The following is a 17,845-nucleotide window of genomic DNA, read 5'->3' on the forward strand; positions in this document are numbered from 1 at the left end:
TTGACACCATCCACAAATCCACTAAGTTAAGCAAAAGGCAAACGTTGGAAGCGCTGATTTGTTACTTTATATACAAAAACATGTTATTGATGTATTATCATTCTTGGATTGGTTGGGTTTGCTTAAGCGTCAATCTAAGTCCAACCTGGTTGGGAATTTTCATCCAAGGCCAAATTAATGTCTTAAGAAAGCCAAATTAGAGCTACCACGGTCTGGGTCCAACAATTTCAATTAGAGCCTGACTCAAGTAGAAAACTTTGCACCCTTTATAACTCTAGTTTGGTCCTTGAAAAATGGGAATCGGCCTCGTATTCTCCCTCAAATGATATTTGTATCAATCAAATTATTTGCAAGATAGAATGTAATTTGATTTTAGTATTTTACTTAACCATCTTAAAGCCTATCAAGTAAGGCCTAATAAGAGGGAGGTTTTTAGCTTTCTTAAGGCAACGTATCTGACAAAACCATCCAATCAGTTCTGTTTTAGACCCCTTTGAGTTCCTTTGGAGGTCTAATTACAAAAGATCGAACCATCACAGTCTAAGTTCTCGTTCCACCATTGTAATGACTCTTTAAGTCACATCACTTGTATGAGAGGTGGTGCAAACACTAAATCAAGGTTCAAAATATCGACACATCTAATACGTCGGTAGAGGCGTATCGGGCGGTATCTATAGCTTTTATTTTATTTTATTTTTATTTTTTTTTTCAAATCTTGTTCAGAGGGGCCGGTTTAAGGTCCAATGTTTGATTATTTATTTGTCGCACAAAAAAACTTTTCGAATTCCCGGTAGAAAGAGATTTTGCTAACGAAAAAACTTTTACCGCTGCCCAATACACCTTTCTTTTCCAAATATTTTTACGAATACGCTTTTTTGATATAGAAGTACGTTTCTTTGGAACCACCATTCAGTCACCCTGAACCGGTCGAAACCCGATACACCCTCTGTAGGGGTGTATTGGGAAGCTCCTGATACGATACGTATTGGGCGATGGATACTTTGAACCTTGCACTAAATTACATTAGAATATGGATAAAGTGAGAAATTAAGAAAGGTAGACTTCACCCATCATGGAGATAATAAAGAGGAAAATATGGTTATTGTTTCCCCAGTTGAATTAATTATTAGATAAAGGAAGATAGCTTGAGATTTACAGAGACGAAGGGAATTAGACTCCTTGCAGGCATAAAGAAACGGAAGTAAAGGCAATCCTATCAAGCCATCGACTTTTCATCACCAGCCTGAAAGAAGGATTCGTATGTAACCACCCTAGTCCTTGAATCGGGTAGGTCTAGCTCTTCCATGAAATTGCTGCTCATCCTTAGAAAATCATTCAAGTGTACTTGCTTCCATTCCTTTGAAAACATAAAGAAGACAGAATCAAAGAAGCAGGCTAAAATCAACTCACAAAATTACCTTTAACAACTAGAAAACGGACAAACATGAGAAAATGTAGAGAGAGAGAGCAGGATGTGCAGAAGAGAAAATTTACCTCAAAATCCCATTCTCCATACAAGTTTGGGTCATTCTTGTTTTCCCAAACATAGGTGTGAGCCTTTATCTTCTCAGACTTGTCCTGCAAACATTCCTCACCCTTCAAAATTTGGACACATGGCCAAGTCACTGAACTTGCTCTATGAATTAAGATAGGAGAGGCAACACCATTGGACCACTCCCCTAATTCCCCTATATTTCCAATGGTATCGCCCCTCCAGGTCATGGAGTCATTTGGAAGACCAGGGTGTTCAAGACCCATTCATAGCAAATAAATAATATGATTCTAATAAGTACTTACTGTTAATGATACCTCAACACTTCTTCTTTCATATTCAACATCTTCAAAAGCATCTAAAATATCTAATTCAGGATCTGTTATATGCTTGAGGACCTGCAGCTCAAACATCATTAGAAGCAGTGACTCATTAAATCATAAGGTTGGGATTAGTTATATCACTTGCATTGTTCATTCTAACGTTTTTGGTAAAAAGGAAATAAATAGCAGTCTCCAATTAAATAAAGTGCTCATGTCTCATGCATAATTTCATGAATAGTTGTATATCTCAATTGGCTGTTTCATGAAGCAACAGAACAAGTTAACATGTAAATTATTTATACAAAAAAGAAACATCTATATATTTATTTAGCAGACTATATATTCTATTAAAACAAATTAACATATAAATTACGCCACAATCTACATCACAAAATAACATCCAGACCCAGAGAATTGATTCTTTAATACTCATGGGATGAGAAATCAAAAACTTCCCTCATCAATGAGGCTATGGGCTAACAATTTAAGTTACAAAACAAATAAAAGGTGGGACTTAAGAAAAAGCCCTTGCTTGGCAATTAGATCATCTTAACCCAGAAAGTGAGGGCAAAAAAGACAAAGGCAGATTCGAATGAATTAGGTGACTTCTTACATGACAAGCTTTTCTCACCTCTTCCCACATAAGTAGGGATGTCAGTGTGTCAGGTTAAGTGAGAAACCCCCAAATCCAGCCCATTGCCTTGTACAATTGGTACACATAAAAATAGCCTTGGTTGAATATAGCTGTGCTATTTATTGGGTGGAGAATCAGGTTCAGGTTTCCATTTCTTTAGATTGGTCAGGTTCAGGTTGAAGCAGCTTTGGGGTCAGGTTCAAGCTGAACCATGACATTCGTATACAGAAGGATGACAATTAGTTTTTTAAGTGAATGCTCCTGGTGAATAGACAAAATGAAAAACTGGATATTACTGTCACATGCCCATTAGTAGGACTTACATATTTGGGGTGATATTAGCTGGGTTGTTAATTGTAAATAAATGAAGAGTCGTATGTGTGAAGTGAGAACAAGTCTTTTAGGGGATATGGTTACAATTGGTTATTGTGTCATGAGCTGGGTAAAAGCATAGTGGGTCACGGGTAGTGAGTAGTGGGTCCATGTGGTATCTGGGTCAGTCACATCTTGGCAAGAAGTTGTTGGTCAAATTGAGGTTGGGATAAGTGGGTCAAGTTGTTACTTAATTTTAGGGGCCAAGTTTTTAGGAGTCAGTTATTATTCAAGAGTCTATTTAAGTTGTAATTTCCCTCTTATTTAAACATTATGAGAATTTTCTTTTGTTAATTGAGAGTCATCTCTTTGGAGGTGTTCGTCTCCCTCAAAGTAGACGGAGTTCACTTTACGTCCTATTTGGAACTGTAACAATTACATTAACAATACAAAAATAGCTTGGTGATGCCCATGAATAATCTTCTTGAACAATTGATGCAACCTACCGCTAACATATTTCCATCATCAAATCTTAGACAGATCCACAGATTTCATTTTATTTCTTGAACAAAAAGGTAATATTTGTTGCAACTTCAACTTTCATTGACAATGGTGCTATAAGTCAAATGAAAGAAAGTTCACCATTGAACATTTAGTTTTATCCCCCTGCTTTAAAGTTTCAAGGATATGCTGTCTTTAAAATTTTCTTTAATCTTAATTGGCTTCACTGGAATCATATCAATGTGAGACATAGGATTGAATTTTCTCTTGAAAAATGGGCACTTCATAATCTGTCATATCTTAGAATGTATATAAAGAAAGTTATCAAGAATAGTTATAATCTAAGATGATAAAACACAAGGACAACTAATCTGGACCAACATAACCAACATTTATGTATATCTCTCAGCAATTACAAGAAACAAAAAAAGAAAAAAAAAGGTCTGTAACATACCTTTCCAGTAACTTTTTTATTCTCTACAGGTAAAATTGCTGGATATACACGCCCTTTTATGCTAAACCTATGGCTGCAATGTGAAAATTCATGTCAGCAATGAAAATGTAGTTACTTAAACAATTGGTGTTCTAGGTTTTGACTGAAGGAAAAGACTGGGAGAATATGCTAGATCTAATGTAAACATTCAATTCCTACAACAAACATGCTGGAATGGCTACTTTGAGCAAAATATACTGGAGGTTAGGTCTATACTTAGTCTACTCCTCCCAAGACTCGAGATAGCTGGGAGCAGCATTAGGTCATAGCCTTATTTTGTAGAAGAAATATTGGCAAATAATCAAATAAATATGAGAAAAATGCCAAGCATGTTTTGTTTTCTTCTACCCCTTACAAATTCATCTTACAGAACATATCTGGAATACTGTGTGGGGCCTACCTGTTCTGACAGTTACAGTTACAGGACCAACTTGAAATGACACAATGTTCCAGATGTGTGGTGGTGTGCAGTGCATTTGCAAGAGATACCAAAAAAGAAAAATAAAAATGTATGCATCACTCTACATATGATCACTTAGACTAGTAGAAAAAAGAGTATTATTGCAAGAAATTGTAATTTACATGTTGGAAAACAAACTTTAATCCAAGCTTTAGCCAGAGCTGTTTTTCCCAAAGAAAATAATTATATCTTAAACTTGCAATTACAACATTAAGAAGTGATGTTTTCAGTATACTTATATTTGTTTAAATTAGAATATATACAAGTGCAAAGAAAAAAAAAAAACAATCAAATCAGGCATCATATTCTGAGAGTGGCTAACTGTCCACTTCATGTGAAAAGGTGCCAAAGGATAGGCCTCCTCCCAAGACCAAATAGCTGGGACCACTGTTGGGTAATGACCCTTCATCAGGGCATCATATTCATGAACAGATTTAAGCCTACTATAAAACAAACTACAGATGACAGCTCCAAGCCAATGCCATATTTCCATGCAAATATGAGGCCATAAAAACATAGAAATTTCATTTTCTTTTCACAAATACTTTTCTTTTCTTTTCTGTAATAGTTATTAGTTACTTGAATCACTACGACCACTTGGTGCCATGTGCCAAATCAACCTATGAATAAGGATGCAAACAGTATCCATTTGTGTGAATCTGAATATATATCGGATCCATTTATAATTGGATTGAGTATGAATCTACCCTATCTGATCTGATAATGTTTAAATTTATATGATTGTATATACAAAAAAAAAAAATCAAATTGGATCCATTGGTAAAGTTGGTTTGAATGTTGCCTATTTACTAAAGAGTCATAAGTTCAAGTCTCATAAAGGTAATTTTCAATTCATTTTGTCCATGATATACAACATCAAATTCATTTACTTCATTTCAATAATATATAATATGATATTTTTAGTTTAACTTATTAATGAAACTCAATATCCGAAATGAATCTGAAATTCAATTTTTAGTTGATCAGCAACACAGAAAAGATTCATTAATTAAAAAATCATGTACAACAAGAAGTTGGCAGACAAGAAGTCCAAAGTATCCCACTAATTACATCACAGCCCCAAATCATAGCCCAAAGGACAATTCCTTTAATTACATCACAGCCCCAAAGGTAACCAAAAAAGAAAATCCCACTAACTACAACATAGCCCATAACATAGATTGTCTTTGAACTCCTTGCTTAGCTAGACCATCAGCCATGCTGTTGGCTGACCTTCTAATCCATCTTATTTGAATCACCATGTCTTTAGAACCTTCTAATCCATCTTATTTGAATCACCATGTCTTTAGCAGCCTGCTTGAAGCACCTGAGCTCATTCCTTAGCTGCCAAGTTATTCCCTCCCTTTTCTTCAGCCAGTTCACCACAATTTTTGAGTCTCCTTCAATAATCAACCTGTGAATCCCCATTTCTTTAGCTTTCAACACCATAAACTGCTGCCTTCATTTCTGAGCTCACCACATCCCCATGCTGAATAGGACCTGAGAACATGGCTAACATATTTCCATTCTCTTCCCTTATTACCCCCACCAATGCCCGATGGGCCCAGATTTCCCAAACAGCTGCCATCAAAATTTAGTTTCTTCCACCCAGAATTAATACGAGCCTGTATTAATTCTGTATCAAATGTTAACCAATGGGGGAAAATTTTCATCTTGAGAGAGCTAGGAATTGATTGCAATAGGTTTTGCATAAGGGTTGAACTTGATACCCAAAAGATATCATACTGGAAAATTTTGTAGCTAATCAACTATAAGTTTTCCCTTTGCATAATCTTCATTATCCTGTAAGTTTACTGCTAAATGATATATTGGTAACGATTGGGAGCCAAGTCTAATCCATTATAACTTGTAATGGGCCCTTCATTTGTCGGGTAAGAGTTCTAATGATTTTTCCTTAAGTTAAAACTGGTTCTTTACAACTCCAGTTTGCCCTCAAAAAATATACTAGTATAAATCATGCTGGTATAGAAAATGAACTTTGATACTGATAATTAGATATGCTCCAGCGGAAACAGAAAATGTTTTCATTGTCTCAACAGTGGGGAAGGCAAAAACTACCCTTTGTTGACTTATCAGATTGCTACTCAAGTATCTAAGTGCTTTTTCCTCCTCTTTTGGGCATCTTGGAAACCTCTTCCAAAAATCTTGTATCTTTGACATCTTGTTGCACAGAAAGGAAGAAAATCTTGTGGCATTGTACCAGGGCAGCAATTTTGCGGAACCATTTGGGTGAAAGGAATGTAAATTCAAGAACAAATAACAAAATGTACAATCTTTAGTTGAGCTCGTCAGGTGAGAATAATATATTGGGCTTTGGTATGTCAAGAATTTAAGGGGTTCACAACTAATGATTTATTGGGGCTAGCAGACTAGTGGGCTTTCTTCCATCAGAAGGCAGCAAATTCTTGAGTAATGGAGGGCTTTAAAGAGGGACAGAATGAAACTAACTAAATGGTTGCAGTGTGGGCAACCCTAATTCTTCTAGCATAGGTGTTCTGAAAGACAATAGTGGTAATATCTTACTTGGCTTCTCAGGGCCTGTGGGGCAATGTAATTCCAAGAGAAGAGATGTTTTCCTTTATTCAAGGTTTAAATTTGGTTTCCTTCAAAGGTTGGACAAATCTAATTGTTGAGGGTGACTGCAAAGTAGTTATTCTTCGGTTGAGATCAGAGGATGAGTCACCTTGAATGTACACGTTACTAGTTAGAGAAGCAAGAGAAGTAGGCAGCATCCTGAACTGCTCATTTGGGTGGTTAGCCGATTCTTTAGCAAAATCTGGGTTGTGGTGAAAATATGTAGTTGTGTACTTTAGGCCTGGACATGACTGTAAATATTTTATTGTAATTATAAGTTCGTATGGTTAGCCTTGGGATGTATTGATCTGTTACCTGCTAACCAATTTTCAGGATAGCATGAAGTTTGATGCATCAAGTTTACCTGATACATCAAGTTTGATGCATCAAGTTTACCTGATACCTTAGCAAAACAAGGGACTGTAAGGGAGAGTTTTTACTGGGCAGTGCTGCAATTTCATGTCTATTGGCCCAACCTCTTCTACTAGGGGTTCATGTCTGTATTTCAGATTTTTAAATCTCATTAATGAAGTTACCGTTTCTGATAAAAAATACATCAAGTTTACATCATGATGAAAGTGGAATCCCTGAATTCAGGATCGTGTTTCTTAGCTGTATCTCTAAGTCTCTATACTCTTTTTTCAACTTGGGCAGTTTTGTGCCACTGGCCTTGCAGGTACAACCTTTGCTTGCATAATTACTAGTACCTACAACATGAGCCTCTATGTGATCAAATGCATTTCCCCCAGGTCCTTATTGATTTGTTTTAGCCTGAAATTATGCTTCTACAGCTTCTCCTAAATAGTAATCTAGCTCTTGTCTTTCTTCTCTCTCAAATGAATTTATGGTCACTAGATCGACAGATGCCTACGAAATCTAGTATCCATATTTTTTTTAGGAAAACAGCATTATATTTCATTAAGATCAACTCCAAACCAAGGTTCTAAATATCGATACAGGCCGATATCGGCGCTTTTTTTGTGTTTTATTTTTTTTTCAAAACTGGTTCAGAGGGGTCAGTTTAAGTCCCGGATACCCTCTGAACCATGGCCTGACCCGATAGACTCCCTATAGAGGCGTATCGGGAAGTCCCCGATATGATACGTATCGGCCGATACGTAAGAATATTTTGAACCTTTCTCCAAACTACCATAAATGGTGAACAGAGGACTAAAGGAATATAAAACAAATTCATATAAAACTACAAAGTATTACAAATTAAAACTACACCATGGTAATCCCCATTCCATATGATTCATTACAGCCCGTATTCTTGCTAAGGGGTCAGCAAAAGCATTTGCACTCCTAAGCACCCAGTTGAATGAGCTATTCAAACTGCTGACACGGATTTGTACCTGTCTAACTAAAGGTTTAAAATTCCAAGGAACTTCCTCTTGTTTTTAAATCCAATAAATTATAATTTGGCAGTCACCCTCCATCCTCCATCTCAACAGTATTCATGCCATTCATACTCATCAGTTTAGTCCTTGGATCAAGGCCAGCAATTCAGCCCTTATGGAATTGCGTTGATCAATTGGGCCAGAAAAGCTAACCTAAGTGTTACTGTTATGATTCTTATTACACCCCCAAAAAACAGACTTCCCTAGATTACCAATTAGTCATCACTTAGAATGATTCAATTAGTCATCACTTACCAAGGTCTAATGAGCAACCCTTACTATAATAAGATCAATCAATATCTCAACCTCCAATGCTTTATCTTCAAAAATTCTCACATTTCTTTCACTCCACAAACCCCAAATCACTTCTGCCTTTGTACACTGCCACAATATTTTCTATCTTCTGGTATTGTGTGTCAATAAATTTGTATTAAACAACCTCATAACATCTGATGGGGCAACCCAGCTGCCCCCACCATTAGTGAAAAAGAAGGTCATTCCCTAATCCAAATCCACTATATATAAAAGAAGAAATGGTTCCATTCCTGAGCATTAAAGAATTTAAACAAAACAAGACAGTCAAACAAAGTACTCCAATCTACTCAAGTAAAAATTTGTAAAACAAAATTACATTGGCAAAATTAAAATGGAAATTCCCAAATCACTAGTCAAATCCTAGAGATATTAAAAAAAAAAGATAAATCACAGCTTAATCTGAAATTCAGTACATGCCTCTTCCTCTAGAACCTCTGACCACTCTACTACTAATATCATCATCATCTTAAGTCTTGTCCCAACTATATGGGGTCGGCTACATAAATCCTGTTTTTCTATTCCATTCTGTTCACTAAATAAACACTCCAGCCACAACTTGGGTAGGTGCCTCATGATTGGCTAATCAATCCCTTTTATTGATTTCCAAAGAAACAAAGAGAAAAAAATCTTCGAAGTAAAACAGAAAATGATAGTTCACAACTTAAATAAGTGCTCGGACTTCCAAAACCCTTAATAGATCTCATGTAGAGGTGTAAATCGGGTCGTGCCGTGCCGGCCTGCAGGCCGTGCCACGCTCCCTTGGGATAACTTGGGGGGTCGGCCCGGCACAGCTCACGGCCCAAGCCCTTGCTGGCCCGTGCCGTGCCGCAGGCCAGGCTGGTCCATGGGCCAAGCCTTGGGCCAGGCCGGGCCGTGGACTAGGCCAAAGCTATTTATTTAAAAAAATTGAAAAAAAACTTAAAATTTTAATTTTATATGAATTTTGATGTATACAATTGCTTCTATATACAATAATTAAATGAATTAATATAGTAAAATTGAAAATAATTGTTTATTTTATTAATATATTATATACTATATATTATTATATAATTATAATTTATATAAATATATTATATATTATATTATATATATATATAAATATATAAAATATATATATGTAATATATATGGGCCGTGCTGCGTTGTGTCAGCACGCGGGCCATGGGCGGCACGGCCCCGCTTGGTCATGCCATGCCGGCCCAGCCCACTCGGTCGTGCCGTGCTGGCCTGGTCCATGGACCTAAAACCCCAGGCCCAGCACAGCCCACACGATCATGCCGGGCCTGGCACGGCCCGTGTGCCGTCATGCCGGGCCGCGGGTGGCACGACCTGATTTACACCTCTGATCTCATGGCATAGTTGGCTTTATTATGCTGGCTCCATGACTGGACCATTAACCTAAACCTAACGCCTTAACTCCCTGAATTATTGCTAATTTCTCATGCAAAATCAATTCTGTTGGATGATTGCCATCATTGTTTAAATGAAATACAATGAACCATCAACAACAAGAAAATAAATGGAAGGCACTCTGAGTAAAGTGTTTATTGTCCACGGTGAAGAGTTAAAGCCAATCTCTAAGGTTCCTTAAGTATTCTGCTGTCTATGGTGAAGAGAGGAAGCAAACGAAGCAACCAAAAGAGGGGGCATCTAATCCATTCTCGTGGATTAAACCTTGAATTAAGAGAGACACTGATTACAATCCCAACCTGAAACTACGGTCTTGCATGACAAGGGTTTTGGATAAAAAGAAAGACAGATTAGGATAAAGAGAAGGGACAAACCAAGCAACCAAAAGGAAGAGGGGGTGGGGTGGAAAATTGTAAATCTCAACAACAGTCAGATTCAAACCAGAAATACAAGAAGGAAAAAGAATACAAAGAAAACAGAGACTGAGAAGTGGTTTCTTTTCTCATAAAATGAAAAGGAAATTATCAGCTGACACTCACTCCAATTACTTCTAAGCTAATCACAGACCAAGAAAGAATATAATAGTTCAAAGTCTAATTAACCAAAGAACAAAAACCTGAAATTATTATTCCAATCCAGAGCTGGGTTCTGTGTGGAAGTGTATATAGAATCTAAGAATTGGGGCGAACAGATTCAGAAGCATTCAATAATTCAAAACTTCCAAATAAATACTTAAAAAAAAAAAAACAGGGACCCATAAGATGATAAGGATACCGTTCAATCAGAACCCATTAAGCATATCCAATTTACACACATACGGATGAGAGAGAGAGAGAGAGACTTACTAGCCGTCAAGGGCAGCGGGAGAGGATTCAGGGACTCGCTTCAATAGCACACGCACAACCTCGTCTGCCAAAAGGCTTCCGTACACAAAGACGTTGTGGAGACTTTGGGGATTCTGGAGAACAGGAGAGGATCCCATGATGCCTCTCTCTTTCTCTCTGTGTGTGTGTGTGTGACTGGGTGTGTTATCTGCTTATTTTCCCACTCCCACACCCCCTGGAAGGGAGGAAAGATCCAAGAAAAATGTTGGATCGTTGGGAGATGGATGGGGCCCACAAAACCCAACCGTAGACGTTAGTACACTGTACACCCTATATCATGGACCATGGGAATGGAACCCGCCTTTCATTACTTCAGATCCCAGGTGAGATTGACCTTACGAACACACCGCTGATCTGTGGAACGTACACGTGGCAAGTCAAAATTGACCTCCACCTGCCCATACCCACACGTAACAACATAACAACATATGAGAATAACAAAAACTATGACCCTTGTTAGAGGAACCGCTGTGAGTATGGCCAACGAGCTACGTTGAAATGCAAAGGGATGCAAAAATGATTAAATGCCCTTTTAATATCTATAAATAACCAGTTTAAGGAGTAATTCAAATAAAATGATAATTAATCTTTATAAATAACTAAAACACCCCTCTCAATAATTCTAAACTTTTAAATGATTGAAATACCCCCTCTAAAACAACTAAAACAGCTAAATTTCAACTAATCTCAGCACCAAAATTTTTAAAATGTAAAAGCTATATCAAATTCAGAGATGTACAAAACATGCCAAAGATTCGAGCCATTTTTTGGTTAATTCGTTAAGGTGAAGCCTACCAAGTAATAAATCTAGAGATTACAAACTACTTTAGAGAAAACTGGCGGGCCCCGTGCAGGAATCTGATATGAACTCTGGGTCAATTGGGTCACATTGAAGATAAATTTAGGCCCAGTCTTGAAGGTGTAAATCTCAAGTTTAGGTATTGATGAAGGGGAATTTGGCCCGACCTCGCAATCACCCAATACGTGGTAAAAACAAGCAACTCAGGACAGTAGAGCGCCCGAAGCGAGCACCGAAAGCAAGTCCAAGCTCACTACTGAGCCCGAACTCCACCAGACCGCTCTAAAAGGAGCCCGAGCTCCCTACCAAGAGTCCGAGCTCCCTATTGAGAACCCGAGCTCCCTGCAAGGAGAACCCGAGCTCCCTGCAAGGAGCACAAACTATATTGGGCCCCAAGCCTCCCAAAGCTGTGACCCGAGCTGGCCCATGGCAGTTCGAAACACTCCCCAAACCGAACTCAAGACATCTCGCTCGCCACTCCAACACTTCGCTTCTGAAACACTAGGCTGACCAAACGTACTTGACACCAAGGACGTCGTATCCAAGGGCAACGCACCTGACTGATTTGGGATCTGACGCCTGACAACCGCACTTCAAACGGCCTCCTGCTACCGCCACTTGCCACCGTCGTTACTAGCCGCAGAAACGGCTCCGACAAAAGGAGTAGTGGCGGTTCTATCCGGCCAGAGGAAATGACATCCGAACTGGCAGGAGTTCAGAAGTAATCATGCCCGATCTGACGGAGGCCTGGAAGTGAGTGCGCGAGGTGGTTATAAAAGGCTCCTACCCCCCAGGAACGAGGTATGCTAACTTTTGCGCTATCTGGTCTATCTTGCCTTTGAAAGACTCTAACTTGAGCTTCGGAGCCCTTATGCCGGGTTCTCCCCGAAGCTTCTCTTCTCCCTCCGTTTCAGGTCCCTGCCACCCAGTTCAGAGGCAAGATCGTTGACAGCTAAGATTGGCCGAATTGTGCATCATCAAGTCTAATTCAACTTGTGGTTAAGCTAAAGTTTATCAACCCAACCTAGATTGAGCTAGCTTAATCCAACAGAATTTAGAGATAGGCTCAAGCTCGGCTTAGGTATAGTCAAGCTTTGTTGGATTTGTTGGGCTTAAAAGAATGCATGGATATAATGGCCCAACTTTACAATACAATCGATTCAAAATATGCACAAATTCCATTTACAAATGTAATATGCATATCTTATACATATATACATGTAAGGGTAATCATGGGCAGGGTTGGGCTTGCATTTGTGATAAGGGATAGCTTAGGCTAGGGCCCATCTTGAGTCCCAGGCTAACATGAGCTTGACTACCCAAGCCCATTTTGTTGGGTAAGACTAAGACATGAGTTGGAGTGAGCCCAAGTTGGGTTGGGTCAGGCTTTGTCTACCCAAGCCCAAGCTTTCTAACCCAAGACATGAGTTTGAGTGAGCCCAAGTTTTCTAACCAAAATTTATATCAAGCCCAAGTTTTCTAACCCAAGCCTAGTCCACAACTTGAAACATAAGCACAACATGTGCAAACTCGGGTTGGGTCAAATAAGTTTAAATCCAGTCCAACCATAAACTTATTAATGTTTAATTTTAGCAATTCTTAAATGAAATTTAAATTAACGAAACAAACTTTAAAATTGATAAAGTTATATTGTATTATTTTTTTACTTTTTTTTTCTTGTTTTTAATTTTATTATTGTTAGAGGAATAGGTTGTATCATGTTTATTGGGTTCCACTTCCATGGTTGTATCAATCGTAGGGGTGTAATTCGCGCAGGCTAAGTTGGGTTGAAAATCAACCCATGCCCAACCCTAAAAGGTGCAAAGCTCAGATGCAAGCCTGGTCCAATCCAAGGTTAAGCCCAATTTTATCAACTTAAATCCAATCTAAGCTTAAACCAACACAACTCAGATTGTGCTTGGGCTTGAGCTGGGCCAGGCCAAATTAGTTGGGCTTGGGCGAATTGGTCAGGCTTGAAAGAATTTATGTATCTATTGATTGAATATATGTACAAATTTCGTTTACAAACACACACTTTAGATATACACACATGTATATATAATTGGAATAAAGATATTTTTATATAAATATAATACACATGCGTATGCATTTTTTTTGGGTGGGCTTGAGTTGGGTCAAGTTGGGCTTGGGCTACCTGAGGCCTCAACCCAGCCCAAGTTTTCTTGCCTAGGCCCAACTCCTAGTCTGAAAACTTAGGCCTAACCTGTGCAAACCTGTGTAAAAGCTCAAGTTGGGTTGGGTCAAGCTTGGGTTGAATCCCTTAATCAAGAGGGATTGGAAAATCAACACATCAAACGATGGATCACAAGAGAGCCAGAAAAAAAAAACTATTATTTAGCAATAATTTATTGTTAATTAACTATAATTAGGATTATTTTCAAGTTCAATTAACGTATTAATTAAATGAACTTTATTTGTTAATTTAGGATTATTTTCTGTTAAATTGACATTATTGTTAAATTTCAATAGATTTAATGTAAATGGAAACTAATTGTTCGTTAATGATTGTAAATAATAATTAGCTATCATTAATCATATCACAAAATTAGCAAAATTATATGGGTTAGATTTGGGAGGGTTTGTAGTATAAATCTGACCCGTATATATCGTCTTCTTAACCCGAAAAGGAGATTTGTTGTTATGAATTCTGTGGTCACCGACAAGCCTTCCATAATCCTCTCTCTGATAGAAACCAAATCCAAAAACCCATAACACTTTCTTCTTCATCTCTCTCTAAGTGTGACAACAACGACAACATAGTCAACCTCTCTCCCTTATAGATGGTAACCCCATATTAACAAAGCTATGTATTCCTTAAACTGAGCAAACTGTATTGGAGCATTGCTACTATTCTTCTAAAATGTCTCTATTACTATTGTTCTTCTAGATAGTAAAAGAAGAATAGAGATACATAAAGAAAGAAAGAAAAAAAAAAGGAGACAGTTCATATAAGATCTATCATATAGTAGGGTCCGAAAGAGGCAAATTCATAACTACTTTAAATCTTCTATCCACAAATTCGAAGAAGAAAAACAAAATGGAAGAAAAACAGTTTGGCAATGGTTAATTGGCATCAATTCCAAGCTGGCACCCACCCTAACTGTACTTTGGGCCTAAAAATTCTGGCCTTGGGCTGAATTACCCTTGTATAAGATTTTTACGTGATTGTCTAGTCCCCAAATAGCCGAAGTACCCATATTTTCAGAAGTAATTTCAAGTGGACCCATTCTTCAGTTTTTTATTTATGGATAAATTTTGTTTTGTTACACTAAAAAAATGAATTATGGTAACTTTGAACAATTAAGATAAAATGTGGTAATTTTCAGAAGTTTACATATTTTACACAAATTATGTTAATGTTAAATAATTTACATATATGGTAAATTTAGTAGTAATTAGCACGACTTACATGAATTATTGATAATTTTCAGTTATTTACATAATTAACATAATTTCTGATAGCTTGTAGTAATTTACATAAGTATTTACTGCATAATGTACATACATGGTATTTTTAAGTAGTTTAAGTAATTTATTCATTGTACATATATGGTAACTTTTAGTAAATTACATAAATTATATAATTTTCAGGTATGCACATAAATTAAGAAAAATGGTATATTTCAATGATTTGCATAAATTATGGTAATTTTACGTAATTTACATAATGCATATATAGACTTGGCAATCGGGTTGTGTGGGTCGGGTTCGGGATGGGTCAATTAAAACACTCCTTAGGTTGATTTCGGGTCGGGTTAAATTTCAGATTGGGTAAAAATTGCTAGACCCTAAATACATGGAAAATGCCAAAATTAATGGAATTAACCTTAAAATTCCAAACATGAAATAAAAATCTTGAAATTTCAACAATTCAAAGAATAAACAATAAAGAGTAAAGATTAAGAAAATGAAAACTTCTAACAATACGTCCTAATTAGACCTGACAATTGGGCCAATGCATTGACCCATGACCCAATTCAACCTTTTTTTTATTTTTTTTATTTGGGTTAGATCAGGTCGGATCATTCTCAAATTTAGGTAAGTAGATATGAAGACTCTAACCATATTTTTTCGGGTTGGATTGGAATCATGGGTTGTGTCAAACTTTTTAACTGGCCAATGTACATATATATGGTAATTTTTAGTAATTTTTAAAAATTAATTATTGTGACACTGATTACAATTACTTTTTCAAACTGCCTAGGCCCCAAATACCCGATATACCCCCCTTTCTCAGAAGTAATTTTAAATGGTCTTGCTCTTTTATTTTTATTTATATATAGGTTTCTTTTTATTAAAGTAAATAAAAGTGACTTAATTATTGTGACATTAAAGAAATTTCTTAATTTTAATTAATTAAGAGAAATTCTGAAAATCTGGGCAGTTCCTACATTTTTGGTAATGTCTTAAGATTTTATAACTTCAGGTGGTAATTATTGTCAATTAAGTACTACTAATATGTGCAAATTTCTTTTCAATAATAGTACTAAGAGGCATGACAAAGATAAACATATAACAGAAGAGCAAAAGTTACAATTAAAGGATAGTAATATATACCAACGATAATTAAGTGTCAATCATACATAGAATGAGATAAAGTAAGATCTGATAAATAAATTAAATTTAAAATCTATAAAGACTTACTCGTATAAAAAATGATTTGCCTTATATTATGTAGAAAACGTGCAATAAAAATTCATGAACTAAGTAAATTTGAGTTATTTCCATAAATGAAGATAATTTTGAAATTTTATATGATTTATGATAATTTTCAATAAGTTAGTTAATTACATAATAAAAGTAAGGTAATTTTCAATAATTTACATAATTAAATATTACACAAACAATGGAATAATGTAACTTTTAATAATTGAAAAACACACATTAAAATTTACTACGTTTACTGAAAATTATGCAATTTACATAATTGTAGAGAATTATTAAAAAATTTAGTAATTATTCATTTTACATTATTTAAAAATTTAAAATTAAAATAATTTTCAGTAATTAAAATTATATAATCTTCAGTAATTATATAAATTAGTACTTTTTAATTATGTAAATTACTGAAAATTTTAGCTATTTATAGTAACTGTAAATTAAAAATCACTACTTCACAAAAATTTCAGTAATTACATAAATTATTAAAATTTTAATTACATAAATTAGTAATTAGTGATTTAAATTAGTTAATGACTTAAAAGTATTAATTTAAATTAGTGATAGCAATTAAATTACTGTAAATTAACTAATAGTTATACCCGTATTAATTACCGTTTTAACTAAAACTAATTAAATAATTGATTATTAACTGTAAATATTTCTTAGAAAGTGTAGTTGTCGCGCGTAGATTAATTATTTGGGTCAAGGGGTCTGGATTTGAATTGGGTAACCCAGAATCCGACCCAAGTACCTTGTCTTCCTAACCCGATTGAGGCTCCAGTGGTCGCTCGACGCAGCGACCACAATATAACAAAATTCAACCATAACCGACACATCTAATTAAAAAAACAATGCTTGGGGTGATTGATTTGTCAAATTTAAAAATCCATAACCTTTTATCAAAAAAAAAAAAAAAAGAAAATCCATAATCAATTGTTCAACCATAATGAATCGTCCATAGCAAAATTCAACCATTGACTGCGGTTGCAAACTCATGAATAGCCATGAAACTTTTTTAGATCATTAATTATGTTTTTGAATCTATACCTGCTTTCCCCCGAACAGCCTGACACTGCATAGCCTCTATTCCAGAATCCTTTAACTAATATCTAAAACATAAGACCCAAAAATAAATGCCTAACAGAGAAATGGAAATTGACCCACATACTTGAGTTACACTCGCTTCCTTACCTTTAGCTTCCTCTTGCTCCACTACTGCTTTAGACCATGTATGGTTTACTGTTGTGGGCCTTATTCTCTTAATTCTTGCTCATTCTAGGCAAGAATGGGTAAGAATGAATAACAGAACAGTGTTTGGTTACAAAATTCTTACCAAGGGCCACATTTTTTTAGAATGAAAAACCAGCTTCATAGCACAAAAACTGAGTAGCTTGTAGCATGAAAAATAATCATGCCCCATCTTCCTCATTTCATTCTTTGAGGAAACTTTGCCTACAAAGTTGTTGCCATAAATGCTTACTTTTGTGAAAACACTTTTACAAAAACAGTTTTATAAAAGTACTTTTACATGAAAGCATTTTT

The 17,845-nt window shown here is 36.0% G+C and overlaps 1 protein-coding gene across 3 annotated transcripts; it reads right to left on the minus strand.

The window, feature by feature from the left end:
* Positions 1-1,073: 1,073 nt before the first annotated feature.
* On the minus strand, positions 1,074-11,000 carry LOC104601629 (AIG2-like (avirulence induced gene) family protein). Of its 3 annotated transcripts, none has more exons than XM_010265047.3 (5): positions 10,783-11,000; positions 3,717-3,789; positions 1,810-1,890; positions 1,495-1,578; positions 1,074-1,357 (listed from the first exon to the last, which is right to left on the minus strand). In XM_010265047.3, the coding sequence occupies exons 1-5, from the start codon at positions 10,917-10,919 to the stop codon at positions 1,217-1,219; spliced, it is 516 nt and encodes a 171-aa protein (XP_010263349.1). In that variant the 5' UTR covers positions 10,920-11,000; the 3' UTR covers positions 1,074-1,216. The 3 variants fall into 3 exon arrangements, with proteins under 3 accessions (XP_010263349.1, XP_010263346.1, XP_010263348.1); XM_010265044.3 differs by having other exon boundaries at positions 1,495-1,596; positions 1,798-1,890; XM_010265046.3 differs by having other exon boundaries at positions 1,798-1,890; positions 10,783-10,998.
* Positions 11,001-17,845: the final 6,845 nt, after the last annotated feature.

This window comes from Nelumbo nucifera, chromosome 8 (genome assembly GCF_055504915.1).
Source record: "Nelumbo nucifera cultivar China Antique chromosome 8, China Antique-T2T, whole genome shotgun sequence".
Classification (NCBI taxonomy): domain Eukaryota; kingdom Viridiplantae; phylum Streptophyta; class Magnoliopsida; order Proteales; family Nelumbonaceae; genus Nelumbo; species Nelumbo nucifera.